A 15,628-nucleotide genomic window follows, 5' to 3' on the forward strand; every position below is an offset into this window, starting at 1 on the left:
AATAAGATCATGGCTGATCTGATTGTAACTTCAACTCCACATTCCTGCCTACCCCCTATAGCCTTTCACTCCCTTGCTTATCAAGAATCTATCTACCTCTGCCTTAAAAATACTCAAAGACTCTCCTTCCACCACCTTTTGAGGAATAGATTTCCAAAGAGTCACAACCCTCTGAGAGAAAAAAAATCTCCTCATCTCTGTCCTAAATGGGTGACCTCTTTAAACAGTGGCTCCTAGTACTAGATTCTCCCACAAGAGGAAACATCCTCTCGATATTGACTCTGTCAAGATCCATCAGGATCTTACATGTTTCAATCAAGTTGGCAATGTTGCTATGACTGAAAGTCAAAGGGTGGTGGTAGGGCCTTTCCAAATTGGAGATGATAATTTCCTGCCACTTGCAAAGCATGAATGTTATCTGCAACTTGTTAACCCAATTCTAAATGTTGACCAGGGCCTGCTCGAGATATGAACTACTTCGCTATTGGTGAAGTTGTGAATGGAGCAGAACACTAGAATCATCAGCGAATTGACCTTTTAGCAGAAGGAAGGCCATTGTTTAAATAACTAAAGAAGACAAGGCCAAATATGCTACCGTGAGGAAGGTTGTCAGTGATGTCTTCGGACCGTGCTGAATCGCTTATAAAATTAAAGGGAATAACCTTTCTTTGTGTTAGGTATGACTCTAAGCACTGGAGGATTTTCCTACTGACCCCATTGACCTCAGCTTTGTTTGCGTTCCTTGGTCAAGCTTGGTCAAATGCTGCTTTGATATTGAGCACTGATGCTCTCATCCCTTTATCAGCATTTAGCTCTCAAATCTATGTCCAGATCAATACTGTGATGAAGTCTAGAGCTAAGTGGTTTGGTGAAACCCAAACTGAGCACTGCAAAGAAGGTTCTAGGTAGGTTGATGGTACAATTTATGATTACTTCAATCGCTTTGCTTATGACCAAGCAGAGTCTGATATGGTGGAAGTTGACCAGGTTAAATTGTGCTTTTTCTGGACTGGTCAATCTACATACAGATTGGGGTAATCTAATTAGCACTAATGCTGAAGAGGATGAATTCCTGGAATTATGTGATGGTTTTCTAGAACGGTATGTTGAGGCACTAACTAGGGAATGGGCTATTTTAGATCTAGTATTGTGCAATGAGAAAGGGCTAATTAATAACCTTGTTATATGGGAGCCTTTAGGGAGGAGTGACCATATCATGATAGAATTTTACATGAAGTTTGAAAGTGATGTAGTTCAATCCAAAACTAAGGTCTTTAATCTAAACAAAGGAAACTATGAAGATATGTGAGGCAAGTTGACTGAGGTAAATTGGGGAGCTACTTTAAAAGGTTTGATGGTAGACAGGCAATGGCTAGCATTTAAAGAATTAATACACAGTTTGTAACATGTTTACATTCCTTGAAGGCACAAAAAACCAGCAAGAAAAGTGATCCAACCATGGCTAACAAGAAAATTTAAAGATTCTATTAGATCAAAGGTAGAGGCATATAAGAGGCAAAAAGAGTAATATGCCTGAGGAATGGGAGCATTTTAAAATTCAGCAAAGGAGAACCAAGAAATTGGTAAAGAAAGAGAAAATAGAATATGGAGGTAAAGTAGCAAGGAACATAAAAATGGCCTGTAAACACTTCTATTGGTATATAAAAAGGAAAAGGTTAGTAAAGACAAATGTAAGCCCAATACAGGCAGAGAATGGATAATTAATAATGGATAACAAGGAAATGGCAGAGAAACGAAACAAAGGCCAGGATTTTCTGGCCATGCTATGGTGGGACCCGCCATGGGGGATTTGGTGGGCCAGTCAAAAGTCCATTGACTTTTGGCAGGACTGGAAGAACCTGGCAGCTGGCATCACTGGGAAATCCCGGCTGAATACTTTGACCAGAATTTTCTGGCCCCGTTGGCATCAGGGGTCATGGCGGGCATGGGGGACAATATGGCGAGACGGCCAAAAACCGGTTTCAGGCCATCGTGAAACCAGTTTGCGATCATCTGCTCCGCCCGTCAATGGTGGGCTGTGTTTCCTGCCGCTGCATGTTGGGAACCTAATTTCAGTACTTTAAAATCTCTTTATAAGCCCTGCTCACCGGAATCATCCCCCCCACGATGGATCATCCGGGCGCTGATGTGTTTCACAACTGTACATAAGCGACGTGCCCCTGGTGAGCTGCACTTTGCTCGGGACTTCGAGGTTTGTTTGCCTACCTTGCTTCAGGCAGCACTCATGGTCATCAGCACCAGGCTTAGCGGCAGCACCACATCACTTTTAAGGGGGCTCACAGGTAGGTCGCCAGACCAGCCGTGAGGCAGTGGTGGCTTTTCAACGGCTGCAGGGCTAGGCCTTACTTGGGGAAGGGGGAGAAATGGCCTCAGGCAAGGGAAGAGGCTGCAGGGTGAGGGCTGTACTGGGGAAGGAGGGTATCCCAGGGTGTGTGGGGGGCACATGTTGACCTGTGCAAGTGGCCTCAAGAGGGTGAGAGCTGAGGAGACAATCTCCAGAGGAGATGAGGCCAGATGTACATGTGAGGGTGTGTGTGAGAGAGTGAGTGGTGATGTCCCTTGAGCTGGCAGCCAGTGAATCCCTGATTACCTTGTGAATGTGTGAGTTTACAGTGATGAAATGGTTGCCTTACCCTGGCGGCACGGATGAGATCATTCATCCTCTTTCTGCACTGGATGGCTGACCTCTTGTGTGCAGCATTGGCACTGACCACCTCTGCCACCGCCACCCAAGCCGGAGTGGTGAGACTGTTGGGCCTCCTGTGGCCGGAACGGGAGTAGTTGACATCATGGTGAGCCTCCACCGTGTCCAGAAGGCATCCCAGGGATGCATCACTGAATCGGTGGGGGGTTGGGGGGGGCTGCACTCTTCTTAAATTTTGGGGCCATGTCTTCACCAGAGCAGCCTTGGGCTTCAGCATTGAGAAGTGTGCACATGGCTGCAGTTTAAATATGGTGCCCTGCTTGAGGAAGCAGCGAGGTAACAGGGTGGTGGGCAAATTGGAGGCTGTCCACCAGCGAGAGGGCGTGTTTCCTGTGGCTGCATAATTAATGAGGTGGGAATCGGATGATATAGTGCGAAAACCTGCCATTGTGGCCAGTGGGTAAAATGATTTTTTTCCCACCCGCTACCACACTTTGTGCAAATCTGGGACAATTCCGCCCTTTCTATGCCCGTTGGTGTCAGGCGTCATCCGTAGTATGTGCGGACAATATGGCACAATCAGTTTTACGACGGCAGGAAACCAGTTGGCGATCATCCGCTCAGATCGTAATGATGGGCACGTTTCCAGCCATTGGACCTTGGGAACCTCATTGTAATACATCAGCATATCATTATTAGCCCAGCTCACCAGAATCATCCCCCTCCTGCTGGATCGTCCATCCACATTTGCGGGAAAGCACACCAACGTGCTTCACAACAGCACATAAAAGGTGCCTACTTGGCTGCTTGCACTTTGAGGGGAGCTCAGAGGTGAGTGCACAGTAACGTTGTGCAGTGCTCGCCAGGGTCACCTGTTGGACTTCAAGCTTCAGGGGTGTCGGGGGTCAAGGTTAAGGGGAGCACTGCCATTGAGGTGACTAGTGGAGGGGTAGGGGCAGCCCTGCTGTTGAACATAGCCCACAAGCATTCAGGGTAGGAGGTAGGGTTGGCGAGGGAATTGACCACGTATTTGGGAAACCTGTATAAAGTGACCATTCCTCTGCAACTGAGACAGTTCAGGCGCAGCCACATTGATATGATTGGGGCCGGTCTCCTAGCTTATCTGCCCACTCAAGCAATGCAGAGGCATCAAAGGGCACCAAGTGCTCCAGAGCTCCCCCCCGCCCACCCCCTGGCACATATTGCAAATGCATAAGCATTTTAGTAGACTGTAGAACAGTTGGATGACTGCACATGTTGTACCATCTCCTCACTAAAGTGGCCTTGGGGCAGTCACTGCTGGAGGTGCTCACAGTCTCTTGCAATGTCCTGGTTTGGACCAGTCTCCCCCCATGGTTCCAACTAACAGGACAGCCATGCAGTGCACTAATCTCTGGCCGTCCAAGTGGTGGCCAGCACTCTCCGGGAAGCATTAAGGGGCTGTTAAACTTAACCAGGACAGGTTCTTAGTACACCCAAGCTAACCCACATGTCTCTCTCTTTCATCCTGCAGGAGGAGTACATCAGGATTATGGAGCCTGGTAAACTAGCTGTGTGCCTGATGGCCTACAGAGCACAAAGACGATGGAGGAGAGAGCGACTGAGACTCCTGGCTGCGCAGAGGCAGGAGCAGCAACCTCAGGAAGAAGGGGCGGCTGGGGCTCCCACACATGCTGCTCAAGAGCCACACTGAGCCATCGCAGGCTGGTGCCTAGCGACACCCAGGGTCTATAGACTTCGCCTTTCATACGTGCAGATGACCGAGAACCAGTCACCAAAGACTGCTCATGTCTCGGGAACTGGTTGCTCACATCTGCAGTATTTGGCACCACAGGGACATGGAGGGCATCCACTGCCAGTGGCCGTGAAAGTGACTGTGGCACTCAATTTCTATGCCAGTGGCTCCTTTCAGGGCTCCACAGGTGACCTCTGTGGGATATCACAATCCGCCACCCTCAAATACACCCATGAGGTCAGCTTCAACTTCACGAGGGCACACACCTTTGTACATTTTGCCCAGGACCAGGATAGCTTGGATGCAGGAGCATCAGAGATTTGCCCAGATCTCGGGTTTCCCACGGGTGTATGGTGCCATCATGTGGTGCTCAGATCTTTGTCACAACGTACGGTAAACCACAAGGGGTTCCACTTGCTGAACGTGCAGCTGGTGTACGCCCAGCAGAAACACATCCTGCAGGTTTGCGCACGGTTTCCAGGGACCGTGTATGATGCCTACATCCTCAGTTGGTCACAGGTCCCTGGAGTCTTCCAGGGTCCACAGAAGCTGCAGGGATGGATCCTCAGGGACAAGGGGCCATGGCTGATGACACCCGTGCGGCGGCCTCAGACTGCAGCAGAGTGATGGTATACTGAGGCTCATGCTATAACTCGCAACTTGGTGGAGCAGACCATCGGGATGCTGAAGATGAGGTTCCATTGCCTGGACCAGTCTGGTGAAGCCCTGCAATACAGTCCGCAGAGGGTGTCACACGTTGTTGTCGCCTTTTGCGCCCTTTACAACCTGGCACTGCAACGGGGAGACGAGCTGGCTGAGGAGGAGATGGAGGAGCTGGAGGTCTCCTCCAATGAGGAGGATGCCGATGGGGATGAGAGTGAGGAGGTCCTCGGAGGCGACGATGTCGGGGATGAGGCCCTTGCACTGTCTAGACGAAGCAGGCGCACTCGGGAGGACCTCATAGATGCTAGATTTGTGGAGGATGATGACCACATGCAGTGAGGTGACCCCATAGATCCTCACATTGCATCTGTGAACGTTTGACTCCAGTCTGGCTTATGACAGCACGAGTACCCTCTGTGAGAATGCTCCTGTCATGGAGACGCGGTGGAGGCCCTAATAGTCGCTCGATTGCAGGAGGATGATGGCAAATGCAGTGAGGACACTCCATAAATCTTCAAATAGCCTCTGAGAATGTCTGACTCCTGTCTGGCCGAAGGCAGATTGCTTGCACTCTGTAATCAGAGTTATATCATAGAGATGCAGCCATGAAACTTTAGAAGCATTTGGCCCTTTGTCCGCCTTCAGCACCTGAGCCCTTCAGGAGCCAGAGCACAGCATCAGTGGTCACAGATTCTGAAGAGATGGGGGCCAGTCCTTCCTTAAAGGTGCTGAGAGCATGCCGAAAAAATTAAAGAACTCTGGTTCTGTGGTGCCTGCCCACTACATTCTGGCAGCAATGTCTAAGTGCCGCCAAGGTGCAGGTATCAGTAATGTTTCCAGGGAGTGTGAGGCCAGACCATCACTTTGGTCTGAAAGCTGCACAGATCACAGGGAAGAGGTCCTGGACTGAGACACCTGCCTTTATCTTGTGCAGAAAGGTTTCACATCTGAGTGACACAAACACTGCTCATCAGAACAAGGAGCCACAGGCAGGGAAACATTCTTGGGAATTTATTGACAATAGTGAACAGTATGTACCCGTGATTAACACCCATGCCCAGGCTGTGCAACAAATTCTCCTTAACCTTCCTAACCCTGCTGCTACTTCTTGGTGCTCCCCAGACATCCACAGCAGAGGTGGAGGCAGCCTGCTGACTGCGACACCCTGCCTGTGATGACCTTGGCGGGCGTCCTCTGTAGATTCGAGATTTGGAAGATCCCGGCCTGCATTTGGGGTCCTGCAGTGTGCCAGTGGCACCCTCCTCGGCCTGTGGGGCTGGATCTGCTGAGGTCACAGGAAGAGGGGATTCGGATGGGCCAGACACTCCCAGAGTCACCTGGATGTATGGGCCCTGGAGTGTGCACCTGCTGATCCTCCTCCCGATGGGTGCCCAGGGGAGGAGTGCAGCGCCAGCCCCTCCTGATGTCCCAAAACTTGCCTTTGCAGCTGCATCAACTGTGACATGACCAAGTCCAGAGGCTTGTCATCTGACTTGGACTCAGCAACTTTCTGGCCTCCAGCAGCCCTGGGAAGTCTCTGCCTCCACCTGCTGTGGATCAGACGCTGCAATGCGTTCACCAGATTGTGATCCCGGGGCTATTCTAAAGCTAGGTCCCACCGAGGTGTGTGTCTGTGCACTGGTTGGGGGTGTGGGTGAGTGCTGTGCTGGGACTTTAGGGAGGCTGCCTCCAGATTCCTCTTCAGAGGCTTCTTCGGTCTTCATTGGAGGCTCTGGGTTGTGGACCCTCTTGGCTGTTTGGCAGATGTGCCTGTGAAAGCAAGGAGAGATAATTAGTGCATGGCAGTGGCCTGTGAAAGAGGACACATCACTCACAGCATGGTTGTCTGATGAATGTTGCACAGCTGGATCCTCACTTGGTAGAGCAGCGCCTACCTCACCGTCAGCACAGGAATGGTCCAGATTGTCACCAGCCAGCTGGATGGCTCTGTTTTCAAAGATCTTGATTTCAGGCATTCCTCCACCGGTCTGTGAGCTCTCCCTCTTGCTGTGTGCCAGCTTGTCCTGAATGAATAGAGATGGAGAAAATGTAAGCAGGACACCTGACAGGCCAGATGATAAGTATGCCTGGCCTGTGTGAGATAAGGACAATGCCGGTGAGTGTGAGAGAGTGAATGGTGATGTCCCTTGAACTGGCAGTGAGTGAGGGCCCTGTGGATGTGTGATGGGTTTGTGAGTGTGTGAGTTGAGAGTGATGAGAAGAGTGACTTACTCTGGTGGAACTGAGATCATTCATCCTCTTGCGGCACTGGGGTGGCTGTCCTCTTTTGAAGGGCATGGGCACTGACCACTGCTGCCACCGCCTCCCAAGCCGGGTTAGTGCTGTTGCTGCCCATCCTGCGGCCAGAACAGGAGTAGAGGACATCCCAGTGGGCCTCCATGGCATCCAAAAGGCGCTCGAAGGTGCATCACTGAACCTTGGAGCTGCAGTCTTCTTCAGTTTCTGGGCTATGTCTTCCATGCAGCAGTGGTGGTCTGGAAGCACTGAGATGTGTGCTTGCGGCTAGACTTTAAATATGACACCCAGCATGATGCAGCGGCGGGGTGATGGCAGGCAGGTAAAAGACCTCTGCCCGCCATGGAAATGGTGCATTTCCAGGAGTGCATAAATAATGTGGTGGGTTTGGGATGACACGGCGTGAAAATCCACCATCGCGGCCGACATGTAAAACATCGTTTTACCTGCCCGCTACCGCACTTAGTGCAAATCTGGAAAAACTCCCCCCTTTGTGTCTGTTTTCACAAAGAAAAATACAAAAACCTCCCTGAAATATTGGGGAGCCAAGGGAGTAGTGAGATGGAGGACCTGAAAGAAGTTAATGAAAAAAGATATGCTGGAGAAGTTAATGGGACTGAAATTTGATAAATTTCCTGGACCTGTTGATCTACATCTCAGAGTGTTGATAGCAGTCGCTGTGGGGATAGTTGATGCATTGGTGACCGTTTTGCAAAATTATATGGATTCTGGGATGGTGCCTGCAGATTGGAAGGTGGCAAATGTAACCCCACTATTTAAGGAAGGAGGGAGATTGAACACAGAGAACTACAGACCTTTAAGCCTGATATCAATACTAGGGAAATGCTAGAATCTATTATAAAGGGTGTGATAACTGGGCATTTAGAAAATAATGCTAGGATTAGGCAGAGTCAACATTGATTCATGAAAATGAAATCATGTTTGACAAACCTGTTGGAGTTTTTTAGGATATTACTAGCAGGATAAATAAGGGAGAACCAGTGGATGTGGTGCATTTGGATTTTCAGAAGGCTTTCGATAAGGTTCTACACAAGAGCAAAATTAGAGCACATAGGATAGTGAGTAATATACTGGCATGGACTGAGGATTGGTTAACAGACAGAAAACAGAGAGTAGGGATAAATGGATCATTCTCAGGTTGGCAGGCTGTGACCAGTGGGGTACCGCAAGGATCAGTGCTTAGACCCTAGCTGTTCACAATATATATCAATGATTTGTGTGTGGGGCCAAATGTAATATTTCCAAATTTGCTGATGATACAAAACTTGGTGGGAATGTGAGTTGTGAGGAGGATGCAAAGAGGCTTCAAGGAGACTTACACAGGTCAAGTGAATGGGCAAGAACATGTAAGTTGGAATATAATATGGAAAAATGTAGAGTTTTCAACTTTGGTAAGAAAAACAGAAATTCAGAGTTTTTCTCAAATTGGGAGAGATTGGGAAGAGTTGATGTCCTAAGGGACCTGAGTTTTCTTGTTTCTAAGTCACTGAAAGCTGACATGCAGGTGCAACAAGCAATTAAGATGGCAAATGGTATGTTAGCCTTTATCGCAAGGGGATTTGAATACAGAGGTAAGGGATCTTGTTGTAGTTGTACAGAACCTTGGTGAGACTACACCTGGAGTATTGTGTATAGTTTTGGTCTCCTTACCTGAGGAAGGATATACTGGGCATAGAGGGAGTGCAATGAATGTTCACCAGATAATCCCTGGAATGGCAGGATTGTCCCCTAAGGAGATATTGAGGAGACTGGGCCTGTATTCTCCAGAGTTTAGAAGTTTGAGAGGTGACCTCATTGAAGTGTATAAACTTCTTACAAGGCTCAACAGAGTAGATGCAGGAAGGTTGTTTCCCCTGGTTGGTGGGTCAAGAACTAAGGGACACAGTCTCAGAATAAGAGGTAGGCCATTTAAACTGAGATGAGGAGGAATTTCTTCAGTCAGAGGGTGGTCAATCTTTGGAATTATGTACCCCAGAGGGCTGCAGGCTCAGTCATTGAATATGTTCAAAGCAGAGGTTGATAAATTTCTATGTATCAATGATCAAGGGATTCAGGAATAATGCAGGAAGATGGCATTGAGGTGGAAAATCAGCCATGGTGTAGTTGAATGGCGGCGCAGGGAGAGGGGCTGAATGGCCTATTCCTGCTTCTATGATCCTATGTTCCTAGAACATACTTAGGCACTTTTCCTCATTGTCAATCAGATCCTCGTGCTGTAACTGTACTCGACTCACTTGATTAGTGGTGCAATTAGTTCTGTTGTGCTACTCTTCAGCACGACTGCCAGGATATAGTCAGGACCCCTGGCATTCAATGTGCCAAGTGCATTTAGCCACTTCTTAATATCGCATGGAATGAACTAAATTAACTAGACACTGGAATTGATGATGTTGAGGACCTCGGGAAGAGTACAGTAATTCACTTTGCACTAAGACAATTTCAAATACTTCAGCCAGTCTCTTGCATTCATGTACTGGGATCTGTCATAATTGAGGAGCTTGTGTTGCTAGAACTACCTTCTTCTGTTAGTTGCCTAGTTGTCCATTATCAGTCTCGACAGTATGTGGTTGGGTTGTAGAACCTTTGCATTGATCTGTTTGCTGTGGACAGCATAAATATGTCTATAGCCTGATGTTTTTGGTGTTTATACAGTTATCCATCTGTTGTGGTTTCACCAAGTTGCTGTCTCATATAATGACATGCTGCTCCTGGCACACCCTTTGACACTCTCCATTTAACCAGAGCTGGTCTCGAGGCTTGATGGTGATAGAAGAGTGAGGGTAATGCAGAGTTGTGAGATAACAGATTTTGGTAATATACAATTCTGCTTCTGCTGATGGCCCACACCTCATGGATGCCCACTTTTGAGCATAAGATCATTCTGTCTTCTATCTAATGTAGTATGTTAGTAATACCACATTACGTAACAGAGAGTGTCTTCGAAGTATAGTTGAGATTTTTGCTTCACAAGGTCTATGTAGCAGTTGCACCTACAATGCTATCATGAATAGATGTCTCTGTGTCAAGTATCTACCTAACAAAGTGCAAAAGTGCTCAGGTATATCCTTTCCACAAAAAGCAGGACAAATCCACGTCAGCCAATTAACAGCCCATCAGTCTACTTTCAATCATTAGGAAAGTGATCGAAGGTGTTCTCAACAGTGCTATCAAGCAGCGCTTACTCAGCAATAACCTGCTCACTGATATTCACTTTGGTTTCCGCCAGGACCACTCGGCTCCAGGCCTCATTAAAACCTTGGCCTAAGCATGGATAAAAGGTCTGAATTCCAGAGAATGACTGCCCTTGACATCAAGTATCATTTGACTGAGTGTGCCATCAAGAAGCCTTCGCAAAATTGAAATCAATGGGAATCAGGGGGAAAAATCTCTGCTGGTTGGAGTCATACCTAGCACAAAGGAAGATACAGTGGTTGTTGGAAGTCAATCACCTGAGCACCAGGACATCACTGCAGGAGTTCCTCAGGGTAGTGTCCTCAGCTCAACCATTTTCACCTACCTTAATGACCTTCCCTCCAACATTAGGTCAGAAATGGGGATGTTTCCTGATAACTGCAATGTTGACTTTCATTCGCAATTCTTCAGATACTGAAGCTGTCTCTGCAGAAAGACCTGTATAAGACCCAGGCTATAGCTGATAAGTGGCATATAACATTCATGTCACACCAGTGTAAATGATCCACCAGAGTCTAAAATTCTCCCTTTGGCATTCAATGGGATTACCATTGCAGAATCCCGCACTATCAATATCCTGGGGGTTACCTTTGACCAGAAACTGAACTGGACCAGCCACATAAATACTGTAGCTACAAGAGCAGATCAGGGGCTGAGAATTCTGCAGCGAGTAACTCATTTCCTGACTCCCGAAAGCCTGCCCACTTTCTACAAGGCACATTTCAGGAGTGTGATGGAATACTTTCCATCTACTTGGATGAGTGCAGCTCCAACAACACTCAAGACGCTTGACACCATTCAGAACAAAGCAGCCTGAATGATTGGAGCCCCATCCACCACCTGCACACACTATTGCTACAAGATGCACAGCTGCAACTTGCCTAGGCTTCTTTGACAGAACCTTCCAAACTCATAACTTCTGATGCCTAGAAGAACAGGGAAGACAGGTGAATGGGAACACCACCACCCACAAGTTTTCCTCCAAGTCACACAGCACCCTGACTAGGAACTATATTCACCATTGCTCAGTCAAAACCCTGGAACTCCCTCCCTAAAAGCAATGTGGGAGCATCATCACCATACAGAGCTAAACAAGAAATTACCACCTTCTTAGGGGCAATTAGGGATGGACAATAAACATTAGCCTTGCCAGTGATTCCCACATTCCATGTACAAATAAAAAGATAAGGTATGTTGGTAAGGACAAAGTGAAGGAGATTATTCCTCTATGCTGGTTTCTGATCAGCCCCAATGTCTTCTTTTCAGGGTTTGGCCGGCTTAATCAGAGATAGGACTAACAAGTCAATCTTGATATAACATATTTCTTCTTATGGTTCCTTCCTCTCATGAACTATGGTTCAGATTAATTATAATCCATTTGCTATTTAAATTGAAGAGTGTGAGTTACTACATTTTTGCATGCCGCTTTTGCATACAACAAATGGTTGGCAAAATGTTTATAAATTGTCTTTAAATTGAGCCATTTTATCTTAATTAGTGAGATTTTGCTAAACTTACTAAAGAAATATGAATTCAGTCAGGAAAGGCAGTGCAAGAAGGGTCCTAAACAGTTTCTAAAGATACATTTTCACTGACTCCTAGTGAGGAATTACCCAAAACAGCTTAATAGAACTTAAAACAAACCAAAGTATTTGAAAATTTGAAACAATACCCACCTGGCTAGATTAAGAAAAGAGTTCATTTGGAAGACAGTACTGTAGATGGCAACACATCGCATGTTGATCAATCCCTACAGTAATTAAGAAAGAATAAAATAGTATTGTAACTGTTCCTCTGATTGCATTAATTGCCACTATGTTAACTTTATTTTTTTTTTGTCTGAGCAAACAGAGGTGGCAGTACCTGCTTGATTCAACCAATCTGCTAGACTGGCTTATATATGTGGCATCCATTCTCTTTGTAATTCCCTGGATTTTCCATGTCAGAATTCCAATACAATGGGAGTGTGGTACTTTTTGTGCATATGCAACATGGTTGAACTTTCTACTATACCTCCAAAGGTAAGGTAGTTAAACATTTTAACATTATTTTAATTTATTATTATTATGTCCTTGGCTCATAGAGGGATATAACAATAGAAACTATAATCTAGCTTTAAGGAAGTACTTACCTCAATCCTTGAGACCTCGTGTTGCACTTAAGAACGGCAAGGTTCTGGTGAAGAGACATACGGACTTGAAACGTTAACTATATTTCTTTCTGCAGATGCTGTCAGACCTGCTGAGTTTTTCCAGGTATTTTTGTTTTTGTTTCGGATTTCCAGCATCCGCGGTTTTTTGCTTTTATTTTATTTGGCTGATCAGTACTGGTATAGAGAGCATGCATTCTGAACACATATGTATGCAGCTCTTTATCATTTTTAGGAACTATGGGGTTGAAATTCAATATCATTCTGCCCATTTCATCGGTGTAAAATGGGCAGAAGAACAATAAATTCGACAGTGGGAAGACCATATCCATACTTACACATGTGCACAGGCCAATGCTAAACCTGCCAGGTCCCCGCCTGAGACAAGCACAGGTATTGTTCAATATGGAAATGAGGATCTTGCCTTGTTCCTCCTTCAAGGTGAAGATGATCATGATCATCATCTGGGGTGGATGGCAAAGTTCCGGTGGGTACATAGGTGACTGCTAAGGCCAATCTGTGCCCGGGAGGTTCTACAGTAAATAAGACAGGATACCGCAGAGGATTGAGTTTTGGATGAGTTGCTGGCTCAGGATTTCCTCTCCTTGCATTTTCTCTCTTCCTCTGATATGCACTTTGACCTTGACCTGTTCTGTTTTTGAAGGAGGGTGCACTGTTTTTTATTTGGTTGCATCAGGTGCAGCAATCCCTGGCGAGCTTCTCCTAGGACTCAAAGTCAATATCAAAATTCCTGAGGGAAGCTTTCAGTGTCCCTGTCGCGCTTCTCTTGACCACATGAGAGCACACCCCAGACTCAAGCTCTCTATGGAAGATTCACTTTAGTAAGTGAGTGTCAGGCATTCTGGCTACATTTTATTTTATTCGTTCATGGGATGTGGGCATCTCTGGCTAGGCCAGCATTTACTGCCCATCCCTAATTGCCCTTGTTCAGGGCAATTGCCCTTGACCAATTCAGTTGTGACCGTCTCAATATGATGTGGATGCTTGACCAGTATTTTGTCCTGCAATCTTATGTTCAGGAGCTTCCAAAGGCAGCTCAAGGACAAGTGGTTGAGCTTCTTGGCATGATGCAGGTGCCCAGTCCAAGTCTCGCATGCACAGAGCAGATTGGGCAGGATTATTGCTCTATAAACTTTCAGTTTGGTAGGTAGACTTCCTCCTCTTCATTCCCAGACTGATGTTCAAAGTCTGCTGAAGGCGATATTTGCTTTGGCAATTCATGCATGTGTCTCATCGTCAGTATAGACAGCTTGAGGAAGTGTGCTGCTGAGGGAAGTGAACTTATCCACTGCTGACAGGTTTTGATCATGGACAGAAACCTTGGGCTTGAGAAAGGGTTTTCCTGGAGCAGGTTGGTACATTACTCTGCGTGCTGATCATAAGGTTGAAGTTGTCATATGCTTTGGAGAACAAGTCTATGCTACGTTGCATGTCCAGCTCTGAATCAGCAGCTGATGCACAGTCATCAGAAACAGGAAACCAGAAAGTGTGTCCTCAGAGACCTTGGCCTTTGCCTGGAGTCATCACAGATTGAGCAGTTTCCCATCCATGCAATATCTGATTTTGACGCCAGTATCACCATTATGGAAGGCATTGAGAGCATGACAGAGAAAAACATGCTGAAGAGAGTTGGCACTAGCATACAGCCCTGCGTAACTCCATTAGTGACTGGGAATGGGTCAGAAGGCTCGCCATCATCTGGGACACACGTGAGCATGCTGTCATGGAACTGTCAAACTATTGTGATGAATTTCTCAGGGTAGCCGAATTTCTCCAGTACCTTCCAAAGGCCCTCGTGCTGACAAGTCAACAAACCATGTTCTGTTCTTGGCATTTCTTCTGGAACTGTCTAACTGCAAAATACCATATCGGTGGCTCCTTGACTTTTTCTGAAACCACACTGACTTTCTCACATCAGATTCTGGTCAAGATTTTGCAATAAGGGACCATTGTTTAAGAATAAGGGGTTGTCCATTTAGGACAGAGATGAGGAGAAATTTTTTCTCTCAAATGTTTGTGAGTCTTTGGAACTCTCTACCTCAAAAGGCGGTGCAAGAAGAGTCCTTGAATATTTTTAAGGCAAAGTTAGATAGATTCTTGATAAGCAAGGAGTGAAAGGTTATCTGGGGGAGGCAGGAATGTGGGGTTGAGATTACAATCAGATCAGCCATGATCTCATTGAATGGCAGAGCAGGCTCGAAGGGCTGAGTGACCTACTTCTGTTCCTAATTCGTATGTTCATATGTACTATGCAGTTCAGAAGCATTCTGACAAAGATTTTGCTGGCGATGGAGAGGAGTAGGATTCTTCTATGATTCTGGCAAGATTGGTAAATTCTTTTCCACTTGTACAGTTGGACAATGGAGGCAACTTTGTGTTCTTGCAGGATGGTTCCTTGCTCCTATATAGACTGAAAGAGTTCAGTGAGCTTCTTGACAAGGCATTGTCCTCCAGCCTTGTAGACCACAGCAGGGATAGCATCAGCTCCTGGAGCTTTGTCGCTAGATAGGAGTTTGATTGGCGTTCGTAACACCATGGACAGGTCATCAAGAAAGCAGTTGATTGCTTCTTCAGTGATGAATGAAGGCAGATTGAGAATATGGTTAATGTGCTCTAACCATCTTTCTAGAATTTGGGCTTTTTCTGGGAGCAGTTTGACTGTCAGCTCTGAGGTTTGGTGAAGAACTGCTGGACTGGTGCCCATTGAATCTCTTCCAGTCTTTGTCCTGTGCATATGACTGAAGTTTGTCTGCTTCCTGATTCAGCGAAATGTCTTGCATCTTCTGAGTTTGCAATGGACCGTCCTGTGGATGTTTGGCTATGTGTCCTGCTTGGACAATGATGACTTGTCTTTGAGGTAAACTCTGTAGAGAGAATGGCTGGGATTTTCCAGCCCAGTCGTGGTAGGACTCGCCATGGGATATTC

The 15,628-nt window shown here is 46.5% G+C and overlaps 1 protein-coding gene across 1 annotated transcript in view; it reads left to right on the forward strand.

Annotated features, from left to right (window-relative positions):
• The window catches only part of trpa1b (transient receptor potential cation channel, subfamily A, member 1b), a 150,885-nt gene that overhangs the window by 108,034 nt on the left and 27,223 nt on the right, over positions 1-15,628 (forward strand). The window contains exon 22 of the mRNA XM_078541229.1: positions 12,384-12,553. Coding sequence (XP_078397355.1) covers positions 12,384-12,553 — 170 coding nt within the window. The remainder of the gene's footprint in view (positions 1-12,383; positions 12,554-15,628) is intronic.

The sequence above is a fragment of the Cetorhinus maximus genome, chromosome 4 (assembly GCF_964194155.1).
Source record: "Cetorhinus maximus chromosome 4, sCetMax3.hap1.1, whole genome shotgun sequence".
Classification (NCBI taxonomy): domain Eukaryota; kingdom Metazoa; phylum Chordata; class Chondrichthyes; order Lamniformes; family Cetorhinidae; genus Cetorhinus; species Cetorhinus maximus.